Below are 12,930 nucleotides of genomic sequence, written 5' to 3'. Positions count from 1 at the left end.
GAGATTCAGCGCAGTGATATCAATGAAACGGAAGGTCAGACTAACCGGCTCGCAGTTAGGTGCTCCATGAAAAACCAAAGAAGAAGGTCGTATGCAGCAACCAATCTTATAATATTAGCGTCCGACACACTACTAACTGGTAGCTCTTCAGTGGACACCGAGCTACGACTTGTGCCACCATCTGCCAGCTTTTGTCAGGCCAAACATATCCTAGACCTGATCCAGTATGTAGCCTGGACCTGTCAATAGAGGAGGACTACAAGGAGAAGATGAACCGATTAAATGCCCGCTCCTCTGTAGTAAGTATGTACTTGCGCAGTTCTATGTGGACACGGGCAAAGACTTCTGTTGGCTGAGTGCTTTGTGTCATGTATCATAATTATAATACATAAATAGCTATCATACAATGTTATTTACACTGTAACTTCTCCTTTTTTAATACATTTCCATGTTTTTCCTTTTTCTTTTGATTATTAATATGACAGCTCTAGTTTTGGCAGCTACCACTGGAGTCGGCAGCGTGCTGTACGGAGTCCGATGGGTCACCGGATGACCTATTGAGGCTCCTAAACCTCTGCAGATCTAAAGATTGAAATATAATATATAATATAATATTATACGTATGTAATAAATAAAATTCTGTCCCATTTTCACTTTAGCCAGTGCTAATTAAATAAACGAGATGTCTTTATTGTTCTGTCATTCTCATTAGCTGTCAAATAATTCTGTATTTAACAAATTAACATAGAATCTAGCGGTGGATCAGACCCGTTCGGCCCGTCTAGTCTGTCTTTTTTTTTTAATGTAAAGACTCAAACCTTAATCAGTCGTTGGTCTCGTCTTAGATTCAGGAGCTGTATGTCTATCCCGCGCATGTTTAATACCCACACTGTATTACCCTCTACCACTTCTGCTGGGAAGCTGTTCCACTTATTTACCAACCTCTCAGTAAAGTAAAACTTCCTTACATTACACCTAAATCCTCTGACTCTCTAGTTTTACGTTATGACCTCTTGTTCTAACGTTTCTCCTCATTTGCTATGTACTACAAACACAGAAACTATCCTCTAGATTATCAGCCTTCAAACGTAATATATATCTGTTTATTTTTGTCTGTCGGTTCTAGTTTTGTCAGACCCTTTGAATGCATGGACTGTCAGAATTGCTGCGGGAATTGTTGCCGCTACATAAATAAAAGATACTAATAATAATAAATATAATAATTATAATAATAATAAATAAAATAATAATAATAATAAATAAAATAATAAGTATAATAATCAATATAATAAAAAGTATTATAATAAATACAATAAATAATAATAAATAAAATAATAAGTATAATAATCAATATAATAAAAAGTATTATAATAAATAATAATAATAATTAATAAGCCGCTACAATATCTTATCGCCAATAAAGTATCTGAAATATTTTCCAGAATGGCTGGTAACTGCTGTTAACTCCATAAATGCCAAAGTGCGGCCAACCCACCAAGCCCTTTGGTACACAAAGGGTTTAGCAACACCCCGGCAATTTGAAAGCGCATTTAATGCAATTTAAACACATTCAAACGTAACAATGCCATTTGTGCCACTCGAATTCAAAGTTGTTTGTCCATTATGAAAATCGGAACTTTGCGTGCCACATAATATATATTCTGTGTTCTTTACATTCAAAGCGGCCGTATCCCCCCCGAGGGCTCAGCGGAAGGGGGTCAGGAACACCAAATTACCACTGTGAGCTGGCATACAAAAAACTTTAACAAGCCCCGGCGTGGGAATAAAATAAAGAAGGTCCTGCACGTGCCAATCTTCTCGGTATGAACCGGGCGCGAGGTCCGAACAGCGAAATGTCAAGGGGTTGCTTCGCAAAACGTACGCTTAAATTAACACCGGATTAGTAAGGGACGGAATCATTTAGGCAACTGGACTGTGTCCGGGTAACGCGCTTCTAAAAGCTATTTACAAAATAATAAAAATAGGAGGGAAAAAAATCGCTAATAAAACAGCCAGAAAAAGTTTATAAAATAACTTCGTAAGCCAAAAGGTTTTTTTTTCAACGCGGTACTTTGAACATTTTTTAGAGAATTTAGAAGGCGTCTCAATCTTTTTTCTGTAAATTTAGCGTAAAATTTGGTTTTATATTAAAGTGAGCATTAATAAAAATTCCCGTTAATCAGTCTAGTTGTCCCTCCCTCTCTATCCCGCTGTCTTAATTAGATGGTATTTATTATTATTATTATTTATTGCTTTATATAGCGCCTTCAAATTCCGTAGCGCTGTACAATGGGTATTTAAAAGCAGGTAGGATCGGTAAAGGGGATGGACTTATTTTTGGTTCAATGTTCTGATGCTCCAGAATGGGACAGAGAAGCAAATCTTGTTTAACGTAAAGATTTTTTTAAAATAAAATCTTTAAAAATACCTTAGAAATGAATTTCTAGTTAAGAAATAAAATATTAGTAAAACATATATATATAGGGATTTTTTTATTTTATAAATATAATAAATATATTAAAAATGCTTCAGGGGTATAATTACGGGGGATCTCCCAGGCAGAATTCAGCTAGAAATCATCCGGACTCCATTCTGCGTACAATTAGTGGAAGAAAAGGACAAGAATAGTATTGTAGTAACTGTGGGGTTTTTTGTTTTTTGGGGGGGGGGTTTGGTTTTTTTTTGTCGTTCTTGAAAAGGCCAAAAAAATAATTGTCTTGCTCCTTTAATTATTTTTTGTATCTGTCATCAAGATGTGAGGAGCCTTCAGCGCTGAAGGAGCTTAATGAATAACACAAGAATCCGGGCCGGAGGGGGAGGAAGAAGCTCGGATATTTTTATTGTTAAATCAAATAGCGTTACCTTTTATTCTTTCTCACATTAAAATATCTTGATGACACATTTTTTTTTGGGGGGGGATACTATGTATTTTTTATTTTGGTCGACAAGTAACATAGAATTCTGCAGAATCCCCCCGTACGCCTTTGCCCCCTTATTTTAAGCCCAATCTCCCTGCGCAGGAGATATCTACCACCGCTCAGCTCCAGGGCTGGCTCGCCAAAAAAACCAGCAGGCCTCGCGCCCATGCATAGAAAACACTTCAATGGGAGTGCTCTCCTGCCTCTGATTGGCTGCTTCAAGCATCGGACCCCAGAGAATGAGGGCAGCTGCAGGGCTGCAGCTTCGACCTCAGAAGAGGTAGTTCTAGAACCCACAGCGGAACTTAGTGAGGGACCTTTAAGGGCGGAACAGAAGAGGTTATTAAAAAAATATCAGAAAAAAAATATTTATATGCGATTTAACTGGGAAGGTCAGGGCAGATTCTCTTCATATTGAAGTGGAATCCCTGCTTGAATACAGGTGACCTCATTCTTTAGCTATCTTTCTTTTTTTATTTGCAATACACAACCAAACACATTACAGACATTTTATATCCCGAACGAGGAGCGCATCACCGAAGAGGGGGGCGTCAGGGGAGTTTAACCCTTGCCCCGGAGATTCTAACATTGTCATCACTACTTAAAGAGAACCCGAGTTCCGCTCAGCCTTTCTTCTCATGCCGCTCTTTTTTCTTTTTATCTTTTTAAAGCTTTTAAATCCATCCTTCGGGTTTCACATTCCCGACGTCTATCTTTACACCCCCCCCCCCCCCGCCTTCCCGAAGAAAATTCTTACACTACAAAATAGCGCAGATCGCCTGTTTTGGACGCCCGGTCCCCACGGCATTTATACTCCAAAGATTCCGATTCTGTTATTTATTTAGACGATCCCTGGTAGACAGGTGTGACTCCATTATTATTATAATAAACATAGAATTTCCCTGCATATCGGCCCTATTTGGCCCCCGTCTAGTCTGCCCGTTTCTCCTGCTGTAACGACTCAAACCTTAATCAGTCGTTGGTCTCGTCTTAGATTCAGGAGCCGTATGCCTATCCCGCGCATGTTTAATACCCTCACTGTATTACCCTCTACCACTTCTGCTGGGAGGTTATTCCACTTATCTACCACCCTCTCTGTAAAAAACGTACTTTTTTATTTCTTATGTATACGCCCAAAATACAACTACTTAGCAAATTATGGATTATGACATCAGGTATATCAGACCTTACAAAAGTAACAATATTTCACGGATTTGTGTCGTAACTTCAAATTAAGTGGGTTAATTAAAAGGGTGGCTTGTACATAAAACGATAAAAAAAAAAAAAAAGAAACTTTGATCTCATAGAATTCTTTTTTGGTGTCTTCCGAGTAATTTGTGTAATGTAACAATTTGCGATTCCTATACTACAGCCTGAAGGGAGTTTTAAAAGTCGCTCTATTTATCTCTTAAACTATTCAGGGCCGGTAATTTCTGGCTATTGATTTAAGATTATAGCGTTTGGTCGGACTGTATATGTAAAAAGCTTAAGAAAACAACTCAATCGATAAGAATAAACAGGGACCAATAAATCTGCTCCGGGAACATTGACAAGTTTAAGTCCGTCGGGGGAATCGTCCGTTTGGCAAATCCGTGCCTATAAAAAGTCATTTTACACTGGATTATTTTACCAAATGTATCATTATTTTTACTATCTAATGGGCAAGAAAGCTGTATAAAGGGGCACTCGTAGGCCCTTCAATACATAGATCTCTGATACAATCACGTCTGTGGACTCAGACCTTTAGGGGCACTTAGGAGATACACCCTCACCGAACAATCTTCCATAAATCCCATCAGCTCTTGCTTTTCTACTTGCTCTACCAGGTTGGACAGCAATAAAACTCCATCTGGGATATTAAGTCATTACGTTGAGGTAGGTAAGGATATTATATTCTCCAGGTACAGAACTGGTAACGGCGTTAAGCAGCGGAGCCGTGCGTATTGAGAAGGAAACGTGATGGCCGCTCGTTCTACCAACGTTCTTCTGGCCAACATGATTGTGGATGAGGAGCTTTGGAAGCAGCCTCTAGATGTTCGGAAGAGAACAGGAGAATGTATCTGATATCTAAAAACCTTACCTATCCGTCACTGAATTCATCCTAGAAAATATATCTAGATCCACGTTCAGGAACACCGGTGGAACCCTAGACTTGTCTCTCCTTCCACCCTCCTCCTCCCTATGGTCATTCTAAACCCTCTGTTGGAAATTTAAGTAGAACCCAAGTATCTAAATCATTAAGAACATTAAAAAGCAGAGCTGTGCGTATTGAGAAGGCAACGCAAAGGCCGCTCGCCCTAGGAACGTTCTTCTGGCCGACTTAATCATGTATGAGGTTTTTTGGAACCAGCCTCTAGATGTCGTGACTTCTGTGACGAGTCTCCTCTCCTCCTTCTTATGGCCAAGTCAGACCCTCTTATTGAAATTTAGGGACTTACTTAAAAAAACAACTTTGCCTCAATTAATGGAACAGAAAAACCCTCCGTAGTTGTGTTCTAAGTCATCGATTTCAAGCTACCTGCTGTAAAGGTTGCGCAATGAGCATTTTGGGCACTCCTAGTGCTCTTACAGGGAACGTAAGCTGAACTGAAACAAAAATGTCAATGCAGCAGAGAGGGTTTCTTTTAAATTAAAGGGTGTCCAATTAAATACTGGGCAGGATTTGTTTCAGGAAATTAAGAGTTAATTTGGTGTTTATTACACTCATCATTAAACATTTCTATATAACACATAATATATCTAACATTACTTTAAGGGATAGCAAAGCTTTATGCTGGATAAAGGAGTTGGTACGGGGTTTGCTGCGCTGTTGGAGAGCCTAAAATATATCTGCGGATCTCCAGGTTACCTGCGAGGTCCAATACTGATTCTTAAAAACAGTAGGTACTGGAATATTTTTTGTTTTTAATTGGGAGGATAAATAAATGGTTAAATTTAAAAAGTGCCGTAACCATCTTGCATTATGGGCTTGGTAACCATCTGCATTATGGGCTTTTAACTTTGCTATCCCTTCAAATAAATGCAGGTTTCCCTTGAAGAATAAAAATATTAAAAATAAAACAATAAATATAAAATGTATATTTAAAAAAAAAATCATATTTTTGCAAAACAATAGAATCTAAAAAAAAACATAAAAATGTGTTTGTTTTTTTCAAGGCTGTCCTCATAAATTATAAAAAATAACCAATAATACCCAGTTGGGTGTACTTGGATAAATGATTCAATATTTTTGGAAGAAGCGAGTCCTTAAAGGAAGTCAGCAATAAAAAAAAAATACTTTCAGAACAAATAGTCAGAATTATTCCCCTTTGGTTATTTATGTAAATCCCTTCCAGGCAATTTTCAATCTTAACATTTCCTATTAGTACATGTTTAAAAACAAAATCAAGATCAATAATTATTATTAAAAAAAATATATCAATTATTTGACCAAAACAACAAATTTTGACCAAAATACAAACGATCACGTCATTTCAGCATCTTTGTTTTCAGTATTTGTAAGAAACCATGGTCATGGCGCACACGGCATTAACCCTTTAAGTGTAATTCTTACAAAGCTCGTTTAACCCTTTGGCTGCAGGATGAGCTGGCACTACATGGGTACTTTTTATTACAGGATGTCTACATATAGTAAGAAAGACACGCTATGCAATATGTGTTGTATACAATATAGTGTTATGTATTGCATCGTGAATCACATGGGAGTGATAAAAATAAATAATGCCAAGGAATCACGCTTTCCAGTTTATTGCCCCTAAAAGTGAAATAATTATTAAAAGGCTCAACTTTGGGGTCTTTTTATGCACCAGATTTGTTGGTTTTTTTAAAAAATAAATAAATGTATGTCAAAGCCTTGAAGAGGTTGCATAGAGCAGACATCTCCTTTGGTTTCACAAGTTATTGGGCTACGGTTAGAGCCCTATGAACAAAGCCAAAAATATAGGTTCGGAAAATGCCCAACTTACCGCAACAATGAAGAAATCTAACCAGCACCAAGCGTTGGTGAAATACTTCTTGAAGCCATAGGCCACCCATTTAAGGAGCATCTCCAGGACAAAGACATACGTGAAGATCTTGTCTGCGTACTCCAGTATAGTTCTGACGGTCTTCTTCTGGTCAATGTAAATATCTTCAAATGCCTATGAAAAAAAATAAATATATATATATATAAATATATTTAATTAGGATTCCAAACAGAAAGTTGTAAATTAATTATTTAGAATGAGAAACCAAAATCAGTTGTAATGAATATAATGACTGCAGGGATTTAATAATTAACATTTAAGCTAATTCATTAAACTTTCATAGCGTGAACCAGTAATATTTTTCAACAAGGCTAGTAATAGATTCCGCGGGAGGTGCTAAAACCAAAAGATATTATTTTAAGTTTATTCCCCCGGAATATAATACAAAAATATATATTTTTTTCTATTATCGTTTCATTTTATTTATTTATTATCTTTATTATCTTTATAAATGTACTTGAGGGTTCTTTTGTATTTCTTTCTTGAAATGTTTAGCTAACAATACAATGTTTCAGCTAGTGGATACTTGTGGGGCCAAAATTTTCCAATATTCACAGTACCTCCCATGGGGAAAAAAAATCTGACATTTCTCCCAGTTCTAGGAATTGACTTTTATCTGTATGTTGGATGAAATTTTAAGATATTGGACAAAATTCTAACATTCGTATTAAGCATGTACCGGGATACATTTACAGACCGCGTGATACTTACAAGCGCGCCACTGCTCAGCAGGATCATGAAAATGATGAACGTCTCGAACCAGTTGTGTTCCACGATCCTGTAGCAAGTTTTTCGGACTTTCCACCAAACTCTGCCAACTCCTTGAGTGATATCAATTTTGCAGCAAGGAGAGTATCGCAAGCAGCCTGAGGGTTTGATAAGAAGAAAACATAACCCACAAAAGAAAAAGGTGCAGGTAATCCAGAATACAGCAGATAAATACAAATCTTGTCTACAATGTTTTATCTTTGGCTCTGTACTAAAGAGCTTGCAATTATTTCCCCCTGCAACCTCTATTGGTCTGTGGAGCCCCAGAGAGGGTCATTGGTTTCTCTTTCTCATTTACAAAAGTTTCAAAGTGATGTTACAAGAGATAACAAATACCCTGTATACGTGATGACGTGTAAAACAATAGCCAATTAAGACCCCGTTTTGATGATTTTGATGAAAGAATTGCACGTTTCTCCAGATTGTAAACTCTTGAGAGCCAAGCCCTCTTTACATAATGTATCGGTTTGTCTTAGTCTGTCAATCCTAGCTTTGTCAGCCACTGTGAATATATGTATTGTAAGAAGCGCTGTGGGGATTGCTGGCGCTTTATAAATAAAAGTTAATAATAATAACTGCATTAGACAATGGACCTTTAATCCATCTTTAACCATTTTTTCCGCTATTGTAAACCCATTTTCTGCTGTTACATTATTGTAACTTTTAGGGCTGTAGAGCCCTGCGATACCCTCATACCCAGCAAACATTCTGAGCTCCTAGAAAAGAGGGGCATCAGGGGTTTGGGAACCAAAGAGGGACTAGTCCTGCTAAACAGGGATGCTTGGGAGATATGAGTTATGCAACTTCTTGAGCCAACAAAGAAGCTACGTAAATGGTTGGCGCTATATAAATAAAATATAATAATAATAATAATAATAATACAAGGAATATTTATAAATACATTTTTGGGGGTAAGTAGTGCTGCCATAATTTCCTGCATAGTCTTTGGTAAGAATGATCTCGCCTCACCGTTAAAAAGCAGAACCTCTGGATCTCCAGTTAAAAAAAAGTAGCCCCATGAAAAAGGGTTTTATCTGCTCAACAACAGCAGCGCAAATTACACAAAAAGGTCAGTGCACATAAAATTTTTAAAAAATCCAGTAGGAAAAAAAATGTACATTATAAGGAATTAATTGTGGGGCAATTTTTTTAATGTGTACCATCAAACCCCCCCCCCCCCCAAAAAATACAGAAATAGTTAAAAAAAATAAGGAATAAGGAGACTTTTTTGAATGTCACACTGAAATATATAATTTTTAGCATGCAAAGTGGACGGCATGTCCAGGTGAGTAAGACTTTTGAAATGAGTGCAATTTAAGCGTTGAAAGGGCTCGGTGAGAATCGGGTAACATTTAATTTTTTTGCACAGTCCCTTTTTTTTTTAAACTTAATTTCTGTATGACTAATTCGGACGGAAGAATATTTTATGTCAATGTAATTATAACATGATAAGATTGTTCATTTAATATAATAAGTGTTTATTGTGATTACTCGCGGTGACACCAACATTATCAGATGCCACCTTTCTACTGTTTATAGAGTAATAAATTAAATGGGTTTGACATTTGCAGTCTAAAATTCAGTGGCTGAGTCAGTCTGAACGACGGGGAAGAATGGGGAGAAATGAGCAAAAATATCTTTCCGAACATTAGCTGTGCGGGCAATTTGAAAACCATACACACGGTATTTATATTTAATGTTAAAATTAAGCATTAGGATATGATGTGAACATTTACTTGGTTACTTCTGCGAAAGGTCAAACACAAAAATGTTATTTTCTTCCAAACGGTGTGAGAAAAAATGTTACCTGACTAAACCTCGCGGTTTGCGCCTACAAGAATAACAAATGCATGTACAAATTAAACTCCGGTCCGCATTCTAGATTTAATCTTAAGCGGTGAAAAAGAAATGAATTATGGAAAAGGCCAGTACAGAAGTGTGCACAGTATGGGAGGCATTTTCAGTATGAAAGAAGAACTGTCGGAGATAAAAATAAATTAATAAGGTTCTGAAGTTATTTGTTGGTGGTCTTCTTGGTCTTTGGCTGTACCTACCAAAACTAGTGTTACATTGTAACCTAGTGTCTCATATCCCCAAAATTATTCTGGAACACATTCTACTTTTTGTCTACTAGAGGGACGTCTAAATCCAGGTCTCGAGGGCCAAAACCAGAGAGGACCTTCAGACATCATAAAGCCCAAACAGCTCAATCAAAAGGATGGAGATTACATTGACTGAATCACTCGCACTAAGTCTTGGATTATTTGTGGTCACATTGTGACAGTAAAGTGCGGGGGTCTGACACCCCGGGTTTACATCCTTGGTCAACGTCTCTCGTCCCTGACAAAGTCTCTTTCCGAGAAGAAGCTTTGTCTCCAGGTTGTTATTTCTCACTAGTCGTTACAAATCACCAATAACTCCTATCACTGATTCTGCCATTATTTCTTTATCCATAGTTGTCAAAATCCCTTTTTTTTTCTTCCTTCCTTCCTCTTTTTCTCATTTCTAAGATGTTTTTGCTTCTTCTGCAACAATTAGGTTGCATTGACAATCGAATGGTTCTAATAAGGGCACTGAGCTAAACCATAACTTGTCAAGGGTTTATATTCTGAAGTTAGTCATCTGTATTTCAGCAGGGATTTCAGCTTTGATAAATGAACCAATACGGTTCTTAGATTTCATTATTTCAGAGCAGAATAAAAAGTAGTCAACTCCAGACTGTGTGACCATGAGAATCTGTCCATTTATCCAAGAGCTTAACATTTGGGGTAAAAACCATGAGATTCAAAGGGAAACCCAAGAAGGCCTTTCCTTCTTTCAAGCTTTTTTTGTGTTTTTACACTTCAGACACCTGTCATTTCTCTTAAACATAGAAACACGGAACGTCAGATAACAGCCATTTGGCTCCACTCGTCTTCCCATTAATCAGTCCTTTGCCTCTCTTAGATTCAGGAGCCGTATGCCTATCCCATGCATGTTTAAACTTCCTCACCGTATTACCCTCAGCCACTTCTGCTGGGAGGCTGTCACCACCCTCTCAGTACAGTTAAACTTCCTAACATTACATCTAAGCCTCTGACTCTCTGAATGAATGAGTGCGTTTGTGAGTGAATGAGTAAATGAATGTATACTTGTTTGCAGGTAGAGGTGGCACAGACAGCCTGGTTAGGGGGCATAGGTGGCACAGGCAGGTTGTTTAGGGAACAGAGAGGGCATAGTTAGACTGGTAAGGGACAGAGATGGCACAGACAAGCTGTTTGGGGACAAAGATGGCACTGTGGGACATGTTGCTTGTGAAGTTGGGGTGCCCTAGGGCAATCTTCCCTACACGGCCCTGGAGTTTCTAATTATGCCCCTGGTGTGGTGTGTGGGCACATGAGCACATGGGCTGCTTTTCATTCCCAGTCCCTCCCAGCTAGATGAGCCAATTGGTTCTTATCTGCTATCAAGTTGATTGTTTCGATGTATAACCCATTAGAACCCCTTTAAAAGCCTGGATATATGCACTAAACATAACCTTACAGGGACGGGGACTAAAATGTATTGCGTTACAAGTCTCGCTAGGGAAGGCTATTAAAAATAGGCATGCGCAAGCACAGGGAGATTGTTACTTAATCTATTGACTCCATGAAGCATTTTCATATTATATGTCCTATGAAAATAAGATTACATTATTGCATAAGGTAAGACAGTAAGTAAATGTGATTTAAATATTTTCTGAAAGGAAGGGTAAGTAGAGGGCCGATATATGACAACAGCTTATGTTTGGCGATTCTAGAATGCAAAATTGAAGAGCTTTCTCTCCTAAGAGCTCTGTTATGCATCAAATATCCTCCAGCAAGGAAAATCACATTATTCTATGATGCATGTATTTCCATTAGAATCATTTAAACCCTACTAAATGATCTTGTTACAGCGCAGCCTAAAATGGAAGTGTGGAGCCAAACATTGGAAATTTAATTTGCACTGAACCCAATGCTTTTTTGCTTTTTGTGCGCGGGGGGGGGGGGGGTTAAAAACATTGAAAGATTTCAGCACTGACTCAAAATATCAAAAAATGCATATATATATTAATATATATATTTTTTTTTTATTCCAATATATATATATATAATTTACCATATTATATATTTTTTATATATTTTTTATTATACAATATATATATACATTATTTATTATATAATTTTTAATATATTTTTTATTATTATATATATATTATTTATTATATATTTTTTATTTATAATATATATATATGTGTGTATTATTTATTATATGTGTTTTTATATATTTATTTATTCTAATAAATATATACATATATATATAGATATATTTTGTTATATTTAAATGCCCAGATGCTGTAAGTATTGAAATGCAAATTGCATATTTACTGAATTGAGACCTCTATTTATAGGTAAACTTGCGTTCCTTTAATACACATTATCTTTATTTAAGCTGCTCACTTTATATCTGCTTCACGCCTGGCATTCTGCTATTTTGTAGGTTACATTGTTCCAACTCAGACGTAAGAGCCTCCGGCCAATCAGAAGCTCACAGGGACGTTGAGCGAGTGTCAAGAAACTTATCACCCTGCAAGCAGCAGCAATTCGAAGAGCTCCCGGTCTTATCAACCATTAGAAATTCAAAAGTTAACAGGTTGCAGCCGCCTATTAGGTATGTGTTGTGTTCCTTATCTACGAAGTGAAGTGTACCAGTGAAATACGGCCGCACGTTCCTTGAGAGCTTCAGCGTTAATCTGGAGACATGTTCGGTGCAGGGGAAAGACACGGCTAGTTATGGTACATGTCAAAAACATGGACATTTTAAGATGACTGTCTAATCTTTGTTTTATGGGAAACAAATGAAAATTGGTCATTCCCACTTCCCACTTTTCCTGTCATTGGTACCCAAACCTGTTCTACAGGCTTACATACCATTAGCAATGTGGATTTGTGGTCTACGCGTCTTAGACTTTGAAACTGGATACAGGGTAACAACGTTGACAGATAATTCCATGAATTTCCGGTATCTTTTTACAAATGGATATTATCTTACAAAAACAATATGAATGAAAGCAGCCAATCAGGAATGGGGGCTTCATCGCACATATGGGGTCATATACACCATGTTCTATGATGGCGACCTTAGCATGCTACATTATTGACGGAGCGCGGATCTGTAATTTCAATCCGTAAATCATATAAAACAAAGCTAGACATTGA

The 12,930-nt window shown here is 37.3% G+C and overlaps 1 protein-coding gene across 1 annotated transcript in view; it reads right to left on the bottom strand.

Moving 5' to 3' along the window:
- Positions 1-12,930, bottom strand: part of LOC149278875 (sodium channel protein type 5 subunit alpha-like) — a 114,868-nt gene that overhangs the window by 23,924 nt on the left and 78,014 nt on the right. Inside the window, exons 19-20 of the mRNA XM_089501675.1 lie at positions 7,655-7,809; positions 6,884-7,057 (exon numbers count right to left, since the gene is read on the bottom strand). Of these exons, the coding sequence (XP_089357801.1) occupies positions 6,884-7,057; positions 7,655-7,809 (329 nt within the window). The remainder of the gene's footprint in view (positions 1-6,883; positions 7,058-7,654; positions 7,810-12,930) is intronic.

Source organism: Sceloporus occidentalis, unplaced genomic scaffold (assembly GCF_023333645.1).
Source record: "Sceloporus occidentalis isolate IW3139 unplaced genomic scaffold, rSceOcc1.0.p SCAF_178, whole genome shotgun sequence".
In the NCBI taxonomy this organism is placed as follows: Eukaryota; Metazoa; Chordata; class Lepidosauria; order Squamata; family Phrynosomatidae; genus Sceloporus; species Sceloporus occidentalis.
The sequence above is the reverse complement of the archived record's forward strand: the minus strand, read 5'-3'. Positions and strand labels throughout refer to the sequence as shown.